Source organism: Scyliorhinus torazame, chromosome 5, assembly GCF_047496885.1.
Source record: "Scyliorhinus torazame isolate Kashiwa2021f chromosome 5, sScyTor2.1, whole genome shotgun sequence".
NCBI classification, from domain to species: Eukaryota; Metazoa; Chordata; class Chondrichthyes; order Carcharhiniformes; family Scyliorhinidae; genus Scyliorhinus; species Scyliorhinus torazame.
This window is the reverse complement of record NC_092711.1, coordinates 213,251,935-213,274,585: the sequence shown is the minus strand read 5'-3', so window position 1 is coordinate 213,274,585 and position 22,651 is coordinate 213,251,935. Positions and strand designations below refer to the sequence as shown.

Genomic DNA, 22,651 nt, shown 5'->3' with positions numbered 1-22,651 from the left:
AATCTTGATAAATAAATCTGTTGCTGATGGAGTTGATCTGTGGAACTTGTAATTCTCTGGAACCTCTGCAAAGTCAGATAACCAGTGAAAAATTATATTTTTTCCTGTACTTTTATGTACTGATATTGATATGGCATGTGTGACGCCTGATGTGTGATGCCTAATGTGTGACAGAAACATTGGTAAAATAATCCAGCTGTGACATTGTTTTCTTGTGAATTGGAATAGAAGCTAACAGATGATGCCTAAAGTGTGATGTGAAGATTCTTGCAAAAAATGTTGTACTGATTCTGGTACCTTTATATCCATGAGACGTTTGATTTTTTAAAAAAATGTACAATTATGGGGAAATTTAGCGTGACCAATTCACCTACCTTGCACATCGTTGGGTTGTGGGGGGGAGGGAGGGGTGAGACACACACAGACACGGGGAGAATGTGCAAACTCCACACGGACAGTGACCCAGGGCTGGGATCAAACCCGGGTCCTTGGTGCCGTGAGGCAATAGTGCTAACCACTGCGCCACTGTGCCGCCAGATGTTTGATTTCTTGAGATGAAGTATGGAAGCCTGTTTCTAACACTGGTTGACTCAATGGTGCCACATTTACCTCTGAGTCTTAATCATTCAAGTCCCAGTCCAGGACCTTGACATGTCATCTACGCTGGTGATCTAGCAGCAACGCTGAGGAGGGACCTATGACATTCTGGTGAGCGCTCATTTGTAGGATTATAAACAACCATCTATTTGCAAATCCAAATCCAAATGTTCTACCAAAAGCACAAGTTTTTCTAAGGCGGTTGGAGTAATGTACATTATTCAGGATATAATTCTATAGCAAATTTAGCTGAAATGTGCAATTATTTATAATCCTTGGGATTAAAGTTGCCATAATTCACCGGGGGTCAGGTCAGATCTAATTCTGGAGCTAAGTAGGTTCATGAAGGAATTCATCCCTATTTGCTGTTGAGGAGTGGTAGGCCCTTTCCTTCTGGTCTGTGTCGTGATGGTGCTCCCACATTGGAATTCCAGAATATTTGCCCAGTGACAACCGTACTTTTGAAATCTGAAATATCTAGTCTTTCGCCTTCCTTTCACCATCACTTTTCTGCAGCTTCTGATTTGCTCACCGGCTCCATCACCTCCATCTTTGATGCCATATTGTCTCCACTAAAACCATTACCCCCTCACCCTGGCTGTTCTCCAGGGTACAGCCCTGTCTCCACTCCCTTAAGTCCAAGTGATGCCGAATGACTGGACTTGGTTTACAACTCGTTTACCCATCTTGTTTCGCCAGACCTGGTTGGATGACAAAAAGCACAATTGTGTACTGTTCTCATCTGCTAAAATTGTTCACTATTCCAGCAACATCTTGGAGTGGAGAGGTAACCCATGACTTATTTTCTCCACTGCAACCCATCTTATTAAACCCTTCTCCCCTCCACATCCAATAATAAGCTCATGAAAAACTCATGGACTTTGTCATTAAGATTGAGACCATCCAATCAGCTGCTTCAGCTACTTCCTTCCTTCCCCCTAGTCCATTGGCCAAACTGCTTCTTAAGTTCCACTTTGCCCTAGTCTGGACCCCTCTCTTTCTTGGGTTCCCTCATATCTCAACTCAAGCCCTCTCTGAGCTCATCTTGTTCATGAGATACTCTCTCAACCTTATTTCAACTAAACTGCTGATCACCCAACTTTGTGCCCTGGATCCTCCACAGCCCCCCCCCCCCCCTTATCCCCACCCATGTTAGCCAATATTCTAAAAGGTTCTCACTCGTCAGGCGTTATCCCTATTTCCTTCAAATCTGTGGCCATCACCCCACTCCTCAAAAACCCACCTTGAATCCCTCTGTCCTTGCAAACCCCTTTCATATCTCGAAAGTCCTTGTACATGTTGTTTCCTCCCGAATCCATGCCCATCTTTCTCAGAACTTCATGTTTGAAATCCTCCAATCAGGTCTCCGCTCATGGCAGTGTCAAACCGACTCTTAACAAAATACAAATACCATCCTATGAAACAGTGACCAAGGTCATCTTCCTCGTCCTTCTTGACCTGCCAGCACCTTTGACATAGGTGCCACATCATCCTCCTCCACCACCTCTCCCGTGTTGTCGAGCTGGGTGAATCGGCATTGACATCGCTCCATTCTGATCTGTCAAATCATAACCATAGAACCACTTGCAATGGCTTTCTTTCATGCTCTTCCACTGTTACCTCTGGTGTCTTCCAAAGACCCTCCTCAAAAAGAGCGCAAGGGGCTTAAGAGAAAGGAGTCCCCAGGGCGCCACCAGAATGAAAACTGGACAAGATTTGGTGTTGTAAAACTTTTCCTTTACATTCAAAACTAAGTTTGCATAAAGCAAACAATAATTAACAGGCAATTTAAAAAAAAGATACTAATTGCCTTAACTAATGCAACCAAAATGTATCACAGACAGATTTTACTTTATCACATGTATCTGGCAAATATGTAGTCTTAAAAGGACAGTCTCAAAGTAACTTCTAGCATTGAAATGAAATGAAAATCGCTTATTGTCACAAGTAGGCTTCAAATGAAGTTACTGTGAAAAGCCCCTAGTTGCCACATTCCGGCACCTGTTCGGGGAGGCTGTTACGGGAATTGAACCGTGCTGCTGGCCTGCCTTGGTCTACTTTCAAAGCCAGCGATTTAGCCCTGTGCTAAACAGCCCCATTGCAGAGGTCCACCATTCCCCACCACACCAGGCCAACACTTCTATTGTCCTTCAACAGTTCTTCCACTCTGCCTGGGTTTTCCCAATCTGAGTATCAGCAACAAGCCACGTCCTGACAAATCCCTGTCCCTCCGGTCATGACAATCTTGGTGATCCGGAATTCCAAAGATTCCTGTATCTGACTCCTCGAAATGGTTTAGTCAGCTCCCTAGTGTCACGGTCAAGATGCGATGGAAAATATATAAATATATATTTACTCCATCAGATGGACAATTTTATAAAGTCATTTATTTTCTGTGCTGCTAAAATTGGAGAATTGCTGAACTAACAAATAGTTCAGGCAGTCACCTGATGCCTTGCAGCAGTTTCAAGGTAACGATGGCCATGGCGATGAGGGTTCTGGACCAGCTACCTCCGCAGAAAAGAAAACCTCCACAAGAGGTAATCTTCCATAAGGGGGCTAATGGTCAAAACGTTATCAGACCTAACACCGAGGTTCAACAATGGGAGCGACAGTTAGTTAAATAGTGTCTCCAAAAACAAAAGGAGTCCTGACTCCAATTATTCACCATTGGAATATACATCCTGGGCCCAAGATGTCACATGGCCTCCCTCCCCCCAAGCTGCACTGCGATAATGTCTGATGTAACTTAATGCCAGCAGTTCCTGCTTTACCATCAAAATGAACAGAACACCGGCAAGAGCCTGTGCTCTCGGCCATCCAGCCGATAGTCACAGGAAGAACCTGGACCCTCATCAAACCTGACGACTGCCGGATCCTCCAAACCCGTGCCTTCAAACTACAAACATTTTAGGTGCCTTCTTCTGTCGGGCAAGTCTCCCTCCTGAAAGATGATGTCTTCGGGAGTCAGCCAACTTCCCCTCGGAAAGAAATTTCCAGTTGACTCATGATTGTGGACTCTGGACACATGTTAAAACCATTCTTGTGTTTTTATTGTGGTCATGCCCTCTTCCATTTTCCTTGAACTCCATTTATTGTGTGAGTTTAAAAAGGGATGGACATTGCTAAATCCCTCGTGTGTGTGTGTGTGAAAAAATAAGCCAACTCTTTTATTTCCATCTTTCCTCGGGTTTGCTGTGCCACTGATTAATGGAGTATTGGAACATTTCCAAATGTAAGGGTTGAGGGAAATACGTGCCATTTGTAAAGGAGGAAATTGGAATAAAAAAACATCTTTCAGTTTATAGATGGGTAGAGAGTGGGGAAATCAGAGCAGTTTAAATTGACCCCCTTCCTGTCTGTGACACTGGAGACGTTTCTGTTACTATTGCTCCCCGTCATTTCCTACAGAACAGAGAAGACATGCCCCTGGGATTATTCCAATCCTCTTCTCCCTGCATCTCAGCAGAAGCCTTTCCCCAGTTCTGCAGATTTTTATGAGGGATGCTACTCAACCCCTCAGGGTTTCTGAAATTAAAAACGGAAAATGCTGGATAACCTCAGTAGGTCTGGCAGCATCTGAGGAGGGAAACAGCTTTTTTTTACACAGAGGTTGGTGAGTGCCTGGAACTCGCTGCCGGGGGATGTGGTGGAAGCAGGTACGGTAGCAACGTTTATGAGGCATCTTGACAAATACATGAATAAATTGGGAATAGAGGGATATGGAGCCCAGAAGTGCAGAAGGTTTCAGTTTAGATAGGCATCATGATCGACGCAGGCTTGAAGGGCCTGTTCCTGTGATGTACTGTTCTTTGTTCTTTGGAAAGGGGGCAGAGGGGGTGGGGCAGAATACAAGACCAGGGATAGGTCAGGGCACAGGAGATATTGACAAATTTATCCTGGATTTAAGACAAAGGTGTTAATGGTGCCATTAAGGGATGAAGAATGCTAATAGTGGCAAAAGATGTGATGACAATGTGTTAATGGACACAACTGAACAGCAAGGGACAGGTGACCAAGTGGGGGAGGGGTGGGGTTCTGTCGGGGCAGGCCAGGAGCGAAAAACGCCTGACAGAAAACTACAAAATGGAGGAGGGGTGTTAAGATGGAGGGTGAAGTGGGGGCAGCACGGTGGCGCAGCGGGTTAGCCCTGCTGCCTCATGGCGCCGAGGTACCAGGTTCGATCCTGGCTCTGGGTCACTGTCCGTGTGGAGTTTGCACATTCTCCCCGTGTTTACGTGGGTTTCGCCCCCACAACCCAAAGATGTGCAGGGTAGGTGGATTGAACACACTAAATTGCCCCTTAATTGGAAAAAAATGAATTGGGTACACTAAATTTATGGGGGGAAAAAAACTGGAGGGGGAAGTTTACTGTCCAAAGTTGTTGAATTCAATGTTGAATCCAGAAGGCTGTAATGTTGCCTAATCAAAAGTTCTCACCCCTCATCCACATGACAATCTGAAGTCAGAAGGGCATTTCTCCAAATGGGGTGTTTGCCAGTAATTCCCATTCTTGCCTTGCCAGAATTCCTTTCACTTTATGATATTTTTTAAGAGGCCTATTAAACCATTGCCTCACGAAGTTCACCATTCGTGACATTATGCAATTATCCTTAAGTAGAGGCAAATTAGATATAACTTGGTCTTTTTTTTTTTCTAGAAATATCCAAAATTCCTCTTTGCCTTGAGGATTAATTGTTCCAGTAACCTGGAAACTTGTTTTACATTATCAATATCAAAATGAAAGCGAAATACTGCGGATGCTGGAAATCTGAAATAAAATCACAAAGTGCTGGAAATATTCCCAGGACTGGCAGCATCTGTGGCAACCTCTGGGCAGGATTATCCCATTCGGCGGCAGAGTGTCCACGCCGTTGGAAACTCCCTACAGGAAGCAAGCATGGCACTGGAGCGGTTGACGCCGCTGCAGTCTCCCATCCCGGCGCGAACTGTGCGCCGCGGGATCAGCGCATGCGCAGTGGCGCCGGCATGAACGAGGACATGTGCAGTGGCGCCGGCGCTAACCCGCGGTGGACAGCCTCAACGCAACATGGTGCGGGAGTTCAGGGGTCGGCGCGTAAGAAAATAGGCTCGGGGAGCGAGAGGCCGGCCCGACGATCGGTGGGCCCTGGGCCAGGCCCCATCGGAGGCCCCCCTCCCCTCCACAGGCAGTCCCCCGACCCAGCGTGCAGAGTTCCCGCCGGCTGCGACCCGGTGTGGATGTCACTGACAGGACTTGCCTTTGTAGAGCGGCCGCTCGGCTCATCCAGGCTGGAGAATTGGCGGCCCGGCCACGTAGAGTGGCCCGTGACCGGCGCCGCGCCAAACGTGCTGGCGCCAATTCTCCATCGGGGCGGTGTGGCGCGGTTGCTGGGATTCTCCGGCCTGGTGCGGGGCTAGGGTTATCCCACCCCCTGTTTCTCTCTCCACAGATGCAGCCAGCCTGGGTATTTGCAATACTCTCTGCAGGATTCTCTGTCGGCGGGCAGCACACCCACCAACAGCTCACCCACGCCCATGGGTTTCCCGAGGGCGAGGAATGGCCACAATGGGAAACCCCATTGGCCGGCTGGCGGAACGGAGGATCCCGCTGCCAGCGAGGGCATGCCGTGCCACCAAACTTGGCTGGCAGAACGGAGGATCCCGCTGCCAGCGAGGGCATGCCGTGCCACCAAACTGGGCTGGCAGAACGGAGGATCCCGCTGCCAGCGAGGGCATGCCGTGCCACCAAACTGGGCTGGCAGAACGGAGGATCCCGCTGCCAGCGAGGGCCTGCCGTGCCACCAAACTGGGCTGACAGAACGGAGGATCCCGCTGCCAGCGAGGGCATGCCGTGCCACCAAACTGGGCTGGCAGAATGGAGGATCCCGCTGCCAGCGAGGGCATGCCGTGCCACCAAACTGGGCTGACAGAACGGAGGATCCCGCTGCCAGCGAGGGCATGCCGTGCCACCAAACTGGGCTGGCAGAATGGAGGATCCCGCTGCCAGTGAGGGCATGCCGTGCCACCAAACTGGGCTGACAGAACGGAGGATCCCGCTGCCAGCGAGGGCCTGCCGTGCCACCAAACTGGGCTGGCAGAACGGAGGATCCCGCTGCCAGCGAGGGCATGCCGTGCCACCAAACTGGGCTGGCAGGACGGAGAATCCCACACTCTGTTTTTAGCACTTTCGAAAAAAAAACTTTCTTAGAAAGCTCCAAATCGATAAATATCATAGAATCCTGAGAGTGCAGAAGGAGGCCATTTTGCCCATTGAGTTTGCACTGACCCTCTGAAAGAGCCCCACACCCAGGCCCACTGGCCTACCGTATCCCTGTAACCCCAATTAACCTTTGGGCACCAAAGAGAAATTTGGTGTGGCCAATCCACCTAACCTGCACATCTTTGGACTGTGGGAGGAAACTGGAGCACCCGGAGGAAACCCACGCAGACGCGGGGAGAACATGCAGACTCCACACAGACAAGATCGGAACTGAACCTGGGACCCTGGCGCTGTGAGGCAACAACGCTAGCCACTGCACCATCATCATACCACCCCTATCAATTGTCTAAATATCAACAGATGTTCCTGGGACAGTGAGGCGGAAGTAGGAGGTCTTCAGGGGTCTCCAGAAGATAACATCTGCCAATAAAAGTTTACAATCAATTCATATCCCCGTGACCGATCAAGTAATCTGCTAACTGACCCAGGCAGGTCCTCCATGATCCAGGACTGTTGTTAACTAACTGGCTGCTTTGACTCATTAATGAAAGTTGTGCAGGGCTAGACCTGTTACTGATGGTGGAAATCTTCAGATAGCCCAGTATGCCTAATGGATAGGTGCTGTGAGCTGGAGGAACAGAAAGTGTATTCTCTTTACTGAGCGTAGGGTACTGAAGTGGTCAGGTTATTGGTCCAGCAATGTGGAGGTCATGAGTTTAAATTCCACCATTGTGATGATAGCACAGTGGTTAGCACTGCTGCCTCAAAGTGCCAGGGATTTAGGTTTAATTCCGGCCTCAGGTGACTGTCTGTGTGGAGTTTGCACATTCCCCCGTGTCTGCGTGGGTTTCCTCCAGGTACTCTGGTTTCGTCCCACAGTCCAAAGATGTGCAGGATAGGTGGATTGGCCATGTTAAAATTGTCCTTTGCGTCCAAAGGGTTAGGTGTGATTACTGGGTTACATTGATAGGGCGGGGGATTGGGCCTAGGCAGGTTGCTCTTTCCAAGGGTTGATGCAGACTCGATGGATCAAATGGCCTCCTTCTGTACTATAGAGATTCAATGAAATTCATTAAGTCTGGTCATTATGAGCTGGCATCAGCAAAGAGACGATGAAAAGCTGCCATATTGCAAAAACCCAACTATTTTACTAATATGCTTCATGGCTAGGGTCCAGGAGATCTGGCCTACACAAGGCTTCAGTCCCACATTTTGTGATTGACTTTAAATGCTCACAGGGCAATGAAAGATGGGCAATAAATGTTGTCTCAACGTTGTCACTTGCGTAGCAATTAATTTTAAAAAAGAAATAGGGCAGCACGGTAGCACAGTGGTTAGCACGGTTGATTCAGAGCGTCAGGGTCCTAGGTTCGATTCCCGGCTTGGGTCACTGTCTGTGCAGTGTCTGCACATCCTCCCCGTGTGTGCGTGGGTTTCCTCTGGGTGCTCCGGTTTCCTCCCACAGTCCAAAGATGTGCAGGTTAGGTGGATTGGCCATGCTAAATTGCCCTTAGTGTCCAATAGGATTAACTGGGGTTACTAGGGTTACGGGGATAAGGTGGAGGTGTGGGGCTTGTGGGGTGCTCTTTCCAAGAGCCAGTGCAGACTTGGACCGAATGGCCTCCTTCAGCACTGGAAATGCTATTGGTTCTATGTTCTAAAGTAGACTCTATTGTGATAAATTAGCTGGTTCATCTCCACCAACACCTCTGTGTATCAATCAGTTATGAATCAGTTGATAGCAATCTTATTTTTGAGTCTCAAGGTCCTAGGTTCAGTTTCCACTCAAGGGCTTGAGCATAACCATCAAGGATGACACTCCTGTACAATACTAATAAGAACTAATAAAAAGATGGAGCAGGAGTGGGCCATCTGGCTCTTCGAGCTCATGGCTGATCTTTTGTGGACTCCGCTCCTACTGAGGGAGTGCTGTATTGTGCAGGTACTATCTTTCAGATACGCTGTTAAACTAAGGGTCTATCTGCCTGTTCTGGTATATATAAAAGTCCTCATGACACTATTTCAAAGGTGGGAAGTGTCGTGTTGGGTGTTCCGATACACAAACGAACCAACACGGTTGTAGATGGTACAACTCTGTTTTATTGTTCTGAACAATAACAACTGTTAATTTCTGGCTGTGGTTCGTACTTCACCAGTTAACCTGTGGACCCAGCCCTAGCACTATTCTAGAGAGGCACTCAGCACATGGTGTATGTCTGAGTGGCACGCTGTGAGCTCTGTGCTCTGAGCTATCTCCTGGTAGAATGAGCGGGAACTGTGGTGTTCCCTGTTTTATAGTGCGTGTGCTCTCACTGGTGATTGGCTGCGATGTTGTGTGTGTGTTGATTGGTCCGTCTACCTGTCCATCAGTGTGTATGTGTGATTGCACCATGATATGTTAATATGGATATCATGACATCCCCACTTTTCACAAGGATATGTGCCTACATGGTAATAAATATTGGTGTGTACTGAGTGCATCTGAGTATGTGTGTGCATAATTTACAACATGTACATGAGGCTAAACTATATACAGAGGAAGGTGTCAGGTGCAACAGAACAACGAGGTTGTACCACGAACAAAACAAGTGCAATCATCAAATATTGAAAGAGAACTCCTGTAACGACAAGAAACACGTTAACAGTATTGCACAACAATTCAGTGAGTCCAATGTGCAAACAGGCTCACAAGTCCAGTATATTAGGTGGGCGACGAATTCGGGTTGACCGCCTCAAGGGTGTGTCAGGATCCACCGGCTGAGGAATGGGCCTGGCCACGGGCGATAGAGGAATAGGCAGAGTGGCAGGAAGCTCCACAAAGTCGACATCAGGGATAACAGGAGGGCGTGGCACCGGTGCATGATCACGTAGCGAGTGCGGAAGCAGCCGAAGGGCCCGCCGATTACGCCGGCGAATGGAGCCATCAGGCATGCGAACCAGGAACGAGCGGGGAGCCACGCGGCGGAGAGCCTCGGCGGTTGCCGACCAGCCACCCTCTGGTAGGTGTATGCGGACGTTGTCTCCAGGCGCCAGGGCAGGAAGATCAGTTGCCCGAGTGTCATGTGCCACCTTCTGCTGAGCACGCTGCTGTCGCATCCTTTGCAGTACTGGAGCATGGTCGGGTTTAGGAACATGAATGGACGGCACAGTGGTCCTGAGGATGCGACCCATCAACAGCTGGGCTGGTGAGAGGCTTGTGGACAGTGGGGCCGAGCGATAGGCCAGCAGGGCTAAACAGAAGTCAGATCTGGCATCAGCAGCCTTGCAGAGGAGCCGCTTGACAATGTGAACGCCCTTTTCCGCCTTGCCATTTGACTGGGGATGCAAAGGGCTGGACGTCATGTGTGAAGCCATTCGAAGCAGCAAAAGAAGAGCATTCTTGGCTCGCAAAACAGGGCCCATTGTCCGACATGGCGGTAAGCGGAATGCCATGGCGAGCGAAGATTTCTTTACATGCTCTGATTACAGCTGATGTCAAGTTGTGCAGGCGTATGACCTCCGGATAATTGGAAAAATAGTCAATTATAATGACATAGTCCCTGCCGAGCGCAAGAAAAAGGTCCACACCCACCTTTGCACAGGGGGACGTCACCAACTCATGGGGCTGAAGTGTCTCAGGGGGTTGCGCCGGCTGAAACCTTTGGCAGGTGGGGCAGTTGAGCACCATGTTGGCGATGTCGTCGCTGATGCCCGGCCAGTACACAGCTTCTCGGGCCCTCCGCCTGCACTTTTCAACCCCGAGATGGCCTTCGTGTAATTGTTCGAGGACAAGCCGGTGCATGCTGTGTGGGATCACAATCCGGTCCAACTTTAGGAGGACACCATCGATGACGGCCAAGTCATCCCGGACATTGTAGAATTGTGGGCACAGCCCCTTGAGCCACCCTTCCGTCATGTGGCGCATCACACGTTGTAGAAGGGGGTCAGCCGCAGTCTCACGGCGAACGTGGGCCAGATTTGCATCAGTAGCCGGCAGATTGGCCAATGTGAAGGCTACTTGTGCGTCGACCTGACAAACGAACACCCCCCCCCCCCCGATTCGGGCGGTGTGCTCACTGCTCTGGACAGGGCATCCGCGATGATGAGGTCCTTTCCAGGGGTGTAGACCAGTTGGAAGTCGTACCTCCGGAGCTTGAGCAGAATGCGCTGGAGGTGAGGGGTCATCTCTTTGAGGTCATAGATTATCATAGAATTTACAGTGCAGAAGGAGGCCATTCGGCCCATCGAGTCTGCACCGGCTCTTGGAAAGAGCACCTTACCCAAGGTCAACATCTCCACCCCATCCCCATAACCCAGTAACCCCACCCAACACCAAGGGCAATTTTGGACACTAAGGGCAATTTAGCATGGCCAATCCACCTAACCTGCACATCTTTGGACTGTGGGAGGAAACCGGAGCACCCGGAGGAAACCCACGCACACACGGGGAGGATGTGCAGACTCCGCACAGACAGTGACCCAAGCCGGAATCGAACCTGGGACCCTGGAGCTGTGAAGCAATTGTGCTATCCACAATGCTACCGTGCTGCCCACAACCTTTCCTTTTGTATGAAGGTCCTTTTGTATGATGCCGATCAGGGGGCAATGGTTGGTCTCCACGGTGAACTGCAGAAGACCATACACATAGTCGTGGAACTTATCAATGCCGGTTAACAAACCCAGGCACTCCTTTTCGATCTGCGCATAGCGCTGTTCTGTGGGGGTCATGGCCCGCGAGGCATAGGCGACTGGGACCCATGGTGCAGTGTCGTCCCGTTGCAGGAGTGCCGCCCCAATGCCGGACTGGCTGGCATCTGTCTAGATCTTTGTGCCTCGAGTAGTGTCGAAGAACGCCAAGACCGGGGCGGTGGTGATCTTGAGCTCCTCCCATTCCTTCTGGTGTGCGGGCAGCCACTGGAACTCCATAGTCTTCTTCATTCGGTGGCGAAGAGCAGTCGTGTGCGAGGCAAGGTTCGGAATAAACTTCCCCAGGAAGTTGACCATCCCGAGAAAGCGTAGCACTGCCTTCTTGTCTGCCGGCTGCGGCATGGCTGTAATAGCTGCCACTTTGTCGGCATCCGGACACACCCCTGACCGTGATATGTGGTCCCCCAGAAACTTTAGCTCAGTTTGGCCAAAAGAACACTTGGCTCGGTTGAGGCGCAGGCCGTGATCTCGTATCCGAGCAAAGACATGCTGGAGACGACTGATGTGCTCCTGTGGTGTGGTGGACCAGATGATGACATTGTCAACATAGACGCGCACCCCTTCGATGCCCTCCATCATCTGTTCTATGATTCGATGAAACATTTCGGATGCTGAGATAATGCCAAACGGCATCCTATTGTAGCAGTATCTGCCAAAGGAAGTGTTGAAAGTGCACAGCTTCCTGCTGGACTGATCCAGCTGAATCTGCCAAAAACCCTTTGAGGCATCAAGCTTGGTAAAAATTTTAGCCCGGGACATTTTGCTTGTGATTTCTTCCCGTTTGGGTATGGGGTAGTGTTCCCTCATGATGTTATTGTTCAGGTCTTTTGGGTCGATGCAGATCCTGAGTTCGCCAGAAGGCTTTTTTACGCACACCATGGAGCTGACCCATGGTGTAGGCTCCGTGACCCGGCAAAGCACTCCTTGGTCCTGCAGGTCCTGCAGCTGCTGCTTGAGGCGGTCTTTGAGTGGTGCTGAGACTCTACGAGGTGCGTGAATGACCGGGATGCCGTCCGATTTGAGTCGTATTCTGTAAGTGTAGGGCAGTGTGCCCATGCCCTCGAAAACCTCCTGGTTGTGGGCGAGGAGCGAGTGGAGCTGTGCCCTAAAATCTGCATCCGGGAAATCGGACGTGCCTTCTGGTGACAGTGTGTACCCGCTGAACGAGGTGGAGTATCTTGACTGCCTGTGCGCCTAGCAGGGAGTCCTTCGTGGATCCAACTATCTCAAAGGACAGTGTGGCTGTGTACGAATTGTGTGCTACCTCGAGCTGGCAGGACCCCATGGCCGGGATAACATTACCGCTGTAATCGACCAACTGACAGTGGGATGGCCGAATCGGTGGTCTGACCTTCAAGGTGTGGAAGGCTGACCATGCTATAAGGTTGGCGGAGGCACCAGTGTCTAAGCGGAATGTGATTGGTGATCGGTTGACCGTTAGGGTGGCACACCATTCATCGCCCGGATTAAAGTTGTGCACTGGCATCGGCTGGTGGGTCCTAATTGGAGACATCCGATTTCTGTCTATTACCGCAACGCGGAAGGGTTCCCGGTCGTCGGTATCACCGGTCTGTACGTCGTCAGGGTATGACTCGGTGTATGGACGCTGCATGGCCCGCATGTTCCTGCGAGGCTGGCGGAATTGCAGAGCGTTGGCAGGTTGAGCTGCTCGACAGCAGGCAGCGTAGTGGCCCATCCTGCCACAGCGGAGGCATTGTCGAGTTTTGGCTGGACATTGCCGCTTTAAGAGTGCGGATCCACAGTTTCCGCACGTCGTGACGTCCTGGCGTTCATTGCACCACCGCGCATGTGTGGTGCGGTCCTGCATAGAGTGCGCCTGCGCATCACGTCCCTATGCGTTGACGTCCCCTCTTTTGGCGCGTACAAGCGTGGGAGGCCTCTAAAGCACGCGAAATGGCCGCCCTCGTCCGAGCCGCGGGCAGGGAGGAACTCGATTGACTGGACCCTCTTGGCCTCGTAGGACCCCTGCCGTGCCGATTCAGCCGCCTGGAATTGGGAGTACCGGCTGGTCGTGTTTTTGTGGAGGACGCAGGTTTCGAGGAGGACGCAGGTGCTTTATTTTGAGGAACTGCTGGCGTAGAGTGTCCGAGGTGACCCCAAAAACTATCTGATCCTGAATCATGGAATCGGAGGTGGCCTCATAGCCGCAGGACTGCGCGAGGATACGGAGGTGTGTCAAAAAAGATTGAAAAGGCTCCTCCTTACCCTGCAGGCGCTGCTGGAAGAGGTACCTCTTGAAGCTCTCATTCACTTTGACGCTGAAGTGTTGCTCAAATTTTAGAAGGACCGTACTTCATCTTGTCCTCGCCTTCCGCGAATGCCAGGGAGTTGTAGATGTGGATAGCGTGTTGCCCCGCCGTGGAGAGGAGGAGGGTGATCTTCCTGGTGTCCGATGCATTCTCCCTGTCTCTGGCTTCTAAGAAGAGCTGGAAGCGCTGGTTAATCAGCTTCCAGTTGATGCCGAGATTTACAGCGATTTGGAGTGGCCGTGGTGGGCTTATGGTGTCCATGGCGCAGGATAGCGGATCTCTGAAGAGGTGCAGGTAGGTCTCACAGTCGCTGACGAGTTTCCAGTTCTGGTATCATGTCGTGTTGGGTGTCCCGATACACAAACGAACCAACACGGTTGTAACTGGTACAACTCTGTTTTATTATTCTGTACAATAACAGCTGTTAACTTCTGGCTGTGGTTCGTACTTCACCAGTTAACCTGTGGACCCAGCCCTAGCACTATCTTAGAGAGGCACTCAGCACATGGTGTTAGTCTGAGTGGCACGCTGTGAGGTCTGTGCTCTGAGCTATCTCCTGGTAGAATGAGCGGGAACTGTGGTGTTCCCTGTTTTATAGTGCGTGTGCTCTCACTGGTGATTGGCTGTGATGTTGTGTGTGTGTTGATTGGTCCGTCTACCTGTCCATCAGTGTGTGTGTGTGATGCACCATGATATGTTAATATGGATATCATGACAGGAAGAAGAGTTATCCCCTGTGTCCTGGTCAATATTTAACTTTCATTAACATTGTAAAAACAGATGATCTGGTCCAATTGCTGTTTGCGGGGGTTTGCTGTGTGCAAATTGACTGTTGTGACTATATTTCAAAGGTACTTGGCTGTAAAGAGATTTGAGACATCCAGTGGTCTTGCAAAGAGCTGTATAAATGCAAGTCTTTTATCCCTTTGTGCATTTGTGACCTTCATCTGCAGTGTTCGTCAACATCCATATAAGCCTTCTGGTCAGCTAAGCTGTGGTAAATCCCAGTCACACTCCACAAGGACCCAGCCGAAACCCGTATGGGTTTCTCAGTAGATCAGTTTGACTACTGTTAAATATGGGGGTGGGTTTCTACACAGGTTAGACATCCAGCTGATCAAATGACAAATTCTTCCAAACACAGCAGAGAAAGGCGGTGGATGTGAAAAGTACAGCAGAGACTGACTGAAGTATTACGAGGGACGGCTGTTTGCATTTGCAAAGAGCGACTTTAAGTTGAAACACCCCAGAGCTGAAAATGCTCAGGAGTGACCTGATAATCAAGATTATCAAACATTTTGGCAAGGTAAATATTGATAGATTGATGGTAAATGAGGGGGAAAAAGTGAAGTTAATCAGATAACGACTTAGTGGAGAAGCTAGAAAAACCTTACATACACATGGTTTAATTCAAATGTCAAATTCTATGCCATGAAACATTGTTGAAGTGTTTTAATAGAGAATTAGATAGTTGCTTCAAACAGAATATTAGAGGGCATGAGAGGAGTAAGCGGCAGAGTAAAATTCAGACCAAAGTCCCATAGGGAAAAACTCCAGAACAAACCACTTGGGCTGAATGGCTTCTTACCTTCGCTGCAGTATGCAGAGAGCATGATCCGGTCATTTGAATAATGTGATCAACATTACTGCTGTGTTTCTTGGATAGTTATTTTCTTTTAGTCAGGAGAATTACCATTTAATACTGTTTTTTAATTAAATTTAGATCACGCTATTATTTTTTTTCCAATTAAGAGGCAATTTAGCGTGGACAATTCACCTAACCAGCACATCTTTGGGTTGTGGGGGCGAAACCCACGCAGACACAGGGAGATTGTGCAAACTCCACATGGACAGTGACCCAGGGCCGGGATTCAAACCCGGGTCCTCAGCGCCATAGTCCCAGTGCTAACCACTGCCCCACCGTGCTGCCCTACCATTTAATATCTTAGCTAACACCCCAACTGCAGATTTGAGTATGTGTGCTTGATGGGGAAGGGTATATCAGGAAACAAGGGGAATCAAGGGCTGCACGGTAACACAGTGCCAGGGTCCCAGGTTCGATTCCTGGCTTGGGTCACTGTCTGTGCGGAGTCTGCACGTTCTCCCCGCGTCTGCCTGGGTTTCCTCCAGGAGCCTGCATGTTTCCCTGTGTCCGGTTGCCTCTGGGTGCTCCTGTTTCCCCCCACAAGTCTCGAAAGACGTGCTTGTTAGGTGAATTAGTCATTCTGAATTCTCCCTCTGTGTACCCAAACAGGCACCGGAATGTGGCGGCTGAGGGATTTTCACAGTAACTTCATTGCAGTGTTAATGTAAGCCTACTTGTGACAATAATAAAGATTATAAAAAGATTATATACAGCACTAACTGTGCTTTCTTCCAAAGTAGTAATAATCAAATATATCCATCCTATGTTACACACTGGGGCCCAAAGCTCCATGTTAAAATATGAACAGTTACTCTGACTTACATACCATAAAAAGCTCTGAAATGGAATAGGATGACTGTGCCAATGTGCTAGGATTTATCCAAGATTTGTTTACACGCCGCATTGTTTTTTTTGGATGTTCCATAATCTTTTCTCATCCCAAGGGAAGGCTCCAGGAGGAACATAATGACTAAGTTATTTTTGCTGTCAAAATAAGTGATGCCAAGATTTCTGTCTCATGCTTTGTAAAGTTCCATCTAGACACCATGTGATTTCTGCTGGGAGAGTATAAAAGACGACACAAGGATGCTGTACTCGGAATCTGCACCAAATCCAGAGCAAAACTTTGACTCTCCAAGTTCCCGGTTACTGGTAAGCTTAAGTAAAATGTTTAGATTTCTACCACCGTGCTGATGCTGCAAGTGAGCTTGTTCGGGCAGTTAACATAAATTTGTCAGGCACCAAATTTGAGACAAATAGAATAAGGACAATAAATATTTGGAACTTCATATTTCAAATCAGTCAGCAGTCTAATGTTACCTGGTCATGTTGCCAGGGAATCCCTTTACCAAAATATTTAGTATACAAACAAAAATAAGGGACAATATTTTTAGAGAGAATCTGACCATGGCCTGGCTTCATTCAAACAATATATATTAAGGTGTAAGAACAAATTGCTGGAAACACTCAACAGGTCGGGTCGCATCTGTAGAGGGTAATCTGTGTATTCTGCATGAAGCTTAGTTAGATCTTTAAAGCAATTGGGTGTTGAGCTGAACTCATGTTTTATGTGACTTTAATTCCTTTTCTGATACATGATTCCGTCTTTAACTGATGCTTTGTGAGTCACAACCCACAAACCTGTCCATGTCTAACTAAATATATTACATTGTGACAAATGGTGTTGCTACTACATGGGCTATCGGGATCTTTTGTGCTTTATATTTGGAGTTTTCAGGATTTTCTTTTGACCTGTCCTTTTCCTTGGGAATAGCTGCGAGTAGCCTTGATGACACAGTTTAACATTCTTTAAAAAAAAAAATTAAATTTTTTTTTTAAGAGTATCCAATTAACTTTTTCCAATTAAGGGGCAATTTAACATGGCCAATCCACCTACTCTGCACATCTTTGGGTTGTGGGGGTGAAACCCACACAAACACGGGGAGAATGTGCAAACGTCACACGGACAGTGACCCAGAGCCAGGATCGAACCTGGGACCTCAGTGCCATGAGGCAACCGTGCTAGCCACTTGCGCCACCGTGCTGCTCTGACATTCTTTTTTAAATGTTATTGTAGGTCAGAGTGGTGCGAGTTCCAATTCAAAAACAGAATACATGGGCACTAAGCAGAATGTGTAATGCCCCAATGTTTTATTTATAAATATAGAGTACCCAATTAAGTTTTTCCAAATAGGGGGCAATTTAGCGTGGCCAGTCCACCTATCCTGCACATCTTTTGGGTTGTGGGGCGAAACCCAGGCAAACGCGGGGAGAATGTGCAAACTCCACACGCACAGTGACCCAGAGCCGGGATCGAACCTGGGACTTCGGCGCTGTGGGGCAGTAATGTTAACCACTGCGCCACCGTGCCTCAATGTTGAGGAATGTGAAAGCATTGTGAGGAGAAGAAACAGAAATTCAAAGAGCCAGAAATAAAGTTGAATAAGGGCTAATAGATAATATAAAAGGGAAATAATAAAGGCTTTTTATCAGCAAATAAAAAGTGAAAGAGCAGGTATAATGGAGCGAGATTATGATAAACTGCAGATATTTAATAAAAACTTTGGTTTGGTTCTTGCAAAATACTGGTGGGAGCAAGAACATAGACATACTGGAGAAGCTCAAGGAACAACTGATAGCATTAACTGTAGTGAAAAAATTAAATTTGGAAATATTAGCAGAAATTAAAGTGGATGAATCTTGTTGTCTGCCCCAATGACCATTGAAAGCAGTCAGAGAAAGGACAGACTCAAAATGCTACTTTCAACCCCTTTAGAGATACATTCTGTGATGTATGAGTAACCATATTAAAACCTTGTTAAAGAAAGGAATGAAGAATAAACTGGGCCACTACAGACCCGTTAATTGTGGGCAAACTTGTTTAATTCATAATTCACGGCAATATTGGTGGCAATTTGGAAAAGCCTGGGACAAGAAGAAAAGCCAGCATGGATTTGTGTAAGGAAGGTTTTACAACTGTAATAATTTGAATGTGCTCATGACATTAAATATTATCTGTACAGGAAAGAGAGCTCCACCATTGCTGATCCCGGTAAGATACGCAGCCAACAATGCATCTCTAACATACCTGCTGGGGTGGCAAGGTGGTGTGCAGTGGTTAGCACTGCTGCCTCACGGCATCGAGGACCCGGGTCACTGTCCATGTAGAGTTTGCACATTCTCCCCATGTCTGCGTGGGTGTCGCCCCCACAACTCAAAGATGTGCTGGGTAGGTGGATTGGCCATGTTATATTGCCCCTTTATTGGAAAAAAATAATTGAATACTCTAAATTTAAAAAATAAGTTTTTTTACATCTCTAATATGCCTGCTTCATATCACGCTGCATTGAGAACAGCCGATGTAGTAATAGCCCCTTCCATCTCCACTGAAAGCCTTGGGATTGTTTCTGATAAACCAATTACATTTGGATTGGCATCTAGCTCAACTTAAGAAAATTAATCCATGACCAATAAACAAGTCATGTTGCTCCTGGAATAAAGTTTCTATCGTCACAAATGTCAGTGAAAAAGTAGATGTGAACATAATGTGGAACAGCATACTAGTACCTGTGATTACCTTCTTGCTAGGATTTTATCTTTAATTGGATCACGTACCTTTCACAAAAAGGTTACTGGAGTCACATATGTTTTTTTAATTACTTTATCAGAGTTACAAAGCCAGAGCTCAGAGTGTGGACAGGGGCAAACTCCTAGTCCAGCTCCTTGCCTGCTCCAAAAACCTATTCAGATTGAATCCAATTCATGGTCCCCACATGAGAGACATACCAGATCCAGGCATTACACCTGATCGCATGCCCATCTTAGACAAAAGGCCGAGAAGCGATAGAGTCACATACGTTTTAAGCATGAGTCTTGCTCATTACAAATCTAGATAACCTCTAGCTGCGTTTACATAAATGCAAACAGAGTTGAGATGTTTAAAATTTTTGCTCCTCACATTAGAGTGTGCACTTTTCTCCTTGTATTAAGAGTGTGGATTGAAATGTTTCACAGGTTCAACAACCAATTGGAAATACTATCAGTCAAGACCGTGCCTCAACAGAGATGGATCAACTGCTTTCCACTCCCTCTGCTGACTACGTTCCAGAAATTGTTGTTGATACATCTTATTCATGGTTTACCACACCTTCCCTGCAGAACGGGTCTGACCAATCATGCATCTTTGTTCCACCATCCCAATATATTTCCAATTTCATCCCAGCTGTCTACAGCATCATCTTTATCTTGGGATTCATTGGGAACAGTGTGGTAATCACCTTCCTTTGCCATCGCATTCATTTGAAAACTGATGCCAATATTTACATCATCAACTTAGCAATTGCCGACCTGGTTTTCTTATCCACTCTTCCAATTTGGGCAGTCTACAATGCTACTGGATACAGTTGGCATTTTGGGTCAGTGATGTGCAAAATATGTAGCTCTCTTGTGTCTCTCAATTTGTATGCCAGTGTTTATTTCATTACATGCATGAGTGTTGATTGTTACATGGCAATTCTCCACCCTTTTGGATCCCAGTCGAAGAGAAAACTGTGCCAAGTTCACTGCGTCATAGCCCTTGTATGGAGTTTGGCTTTAATTGCAACCTTTCCAGCCATCTATTTTCAAAGTGCCCATTATATGGAGACGATGAGACACACAGTGTGTGAAATGGTTTACCCCCCACATAATGCCAATCGTTGGTCTGCGGCCATGTCTTTCTTGGAAAATACTCTGGGCTTCTGCATTCCCTTCACAGTAATCGGCACGTGCTATGGTTTTGTTGCCTATCATTTGATGACAATGGAAGTTTTTGAAAAAAACAAATGTAAACGAGACAAGGCATTGTGGATGGTGATTGCAGTCGTGTTGGCTTTTTTCATCTGCTGGTTGCCATTTCATATATTAACATTTATGGATGCATTGTCAAAGATGAGTTTCATCACCGATTGCCAAACCATTACTACGATCAAAACTGCAATGCCAATTGCCAGCTGCCTCGGTTTTGCAAATAGCTGCATCAACCCTTTTATTTACTGCTTTCTGGGAGATCACTTACAAGTACAGCTCACTGACCTGGCTCAGAGAGGGTCCTACAGACCCTACAACCAGAGGACCTCGTCAACCAGGGTCAGCTCCCCTTCTGACAAGGACTGCGATACAGAGGATATTGACCTAAATAACATATGAGACATTAACTAGATTCCATATTGCCCCGTAGCTAAATTTCTATTGGTGGTCTTTTAATCTCTGATTTCCATAGATGTTCAAAAGATATAGGAGCAGAATTAGGCCATTCGGCCCATCGGGTCTGCTCTAAGAGCTGGATTGCGAAGTCAACCAGTGCATCTCCTCCCGAGAACACATGACCTAGGAGCAGAAGACCTGGCCTCAACATCGCCATCCTGCCCGTTCTCCATAACTCTTCGACCCATTACCAATTAAAAATCTGTCTAATACCTCCTTAAATTTACTCGCTGTTCCTGCATCCACCGCACTCTGGGGTAGTGAATTCCACAGATTCACAACCCTTTGGGAGAAGTTGCTTTTCCTCAAATCTGCTTTAAATGTAAGGCTACCAGGAAAATGTACAGCTGAAGTTAAAATCCACAACCTCGACATATATTGCAAATACAACATCATGATACACTTGCCTTTAAAGGGTGTCTAAAATTATAAACTTTTCGATGGAATAATAGATGATTTGGATGAAAATTGGGAATTTTCAGGCAATGTTCAGCCAGTATGTTTGTGTTGCTGTGGAATTCGCAGTATCATGGCCCATATATGTTGAACCTTATTACTTTTTAACTGATGCCATGTGTTTCTATGAGATGTTCCTCCGTGTAAATGTTTCTGATGGACATTATCAATATGCTAATAATGTAGCTTTGGTGTGTTATTAAGGAAAACTTGCTTCCTTGCAATCGTAAATCTTAATTAGTGATAAGTAAGCAGAGGATGAGGAAAAACGGAATTTAATAACTACCTCTACAAGGAAAGAAGACATATTTATTTCCACTTTTGACCTCCGAAGGCTAAGTTTCACTTCTTTTGCCTGGTATTCACCCTTTATTACAACTAATTATTTAGCCTTTGATATTACGTAAACAGAAGGTTGTTATAAATGGAAGTGGATCTCATTGGAATGCAGTTGCAAGTGGAGTCCTTAAAGTTTCATATTGGAACCATTGCTATTCAACAGTAAAGATCTCAAATAGGGCCAATTTTAAGTTTATGTATGCTACAAGAATTGGGTTTAGATATTTCATTGGCAGCAGGCCAATTTCGATCAGTTAGTATCAAATGTCTTTTTAATGTGAACACAAATCTTCCTATCACCCGATTAGCAGAAATGGCATGTATGGCAGGAGATGTGCATCAGGACCTTGGGAACGTCTTGATACACAGACATCCAGGGGAATTGTTCGGGAGATTAACTCTTCGAACATGCTAATTCATTGCTGCCTGGGGCCCCCGCACAAATGTTTCCTACCCTGAGCTCAAGGCAGAAACTTGGGCCAGATGGATGGGATTTAACCTGCATACTGACCATGGAAATGTTATGATGTGGAGATGCTGGCGTTGGACTGGGGTGAGCACAGTAAGATGTCTTACAACACCAGGTCAAGGTCCAACAGATTTGTTTCAAATCACTAGCTTTCGGAGCAGGTGAAGGAAGAGGTATGTTCCAGAAACATATATATAGACAAAGTCAAAGATGCTAGACGATACTTTGAATGCGAGCATTTGCGGGTAATTAAGTCTTTACAGATCCAGAGAGAGGGGTAATCCCAGGTTAAAGAGGGCTCAAGCCAGGACAATTCAGGACAATTGGCTTGCGACAATTCTGTTTCCCTGTCAGTGGGAATTGGGAGAGGCTGGAGGAAACGGGCAATAGTGTGGGGTCAGTATTTCTTTGCAAAGAGCTGTAATGCGTCCAATATTGCCACTGTCTGGCAGATCTCGGTTGTGAAGTGTCAAAGGTCTAGGCAAGAATTCCAAGACTGTACCACGCAGATCAGAAAAGAGATTTAAGCTAATAGTCAATCACTTGCAGTTCTAATGGTAAATGTTACCTCCTGTAAAATTAAGTTGAATATAGATAAAAGATCTTTGGACCATATGTTGCTTATGTTCACACTCGGAGTATTGTTTTGAATCTTTAAAACAATATATTTTTTATTCTCCTTTTTCACATTTTCTCCCAAATTTATAGCCACCAACAATAAACAATAATCAGTAACAAATATG

General features: G+C 47.1%; 1 protein-coding gene across 1 annotated transcript; it reads left to right on the top strand.

Annotated features, from left to right (window-relative positions):
* The first annotated feature begins 16,512 nt into the window (after window positions 1–16,512).
* Window positions 16,513–21,309, top strand: LOC140420932 (type-2 angiotensin II receptor-like). Its single transcript, XM_072505094.1, has 2 exons — window positions 16,513–16,552; window positions 19,415–21,309. Exon 2 carries the CDS (start codon window positions 19,466–19,468, stop codon window positions 20,585–20,587), a length of 1,122 nt encoding a protein of 373 aa, XP_072361195.1. The 5' UTR covers window positions 16,513–16,552; window positions 19,415–19,465; the 3' UTR covers window positions 20,588–21,309.
* The last annotated feature ends 1,342 nt before the right edge of the window (window positions 21,310–22,651 follow it).

Bases quoted from the DNA above. Each gene is read 5' to 3' on its own strand.
- LOC140420932 (XM_072505094.1), top strand. From the start codon at position 19,466: ATGGATCAACTGCTTTCCACTCCCTCTGCTGACTACGTTCCAGAAATT.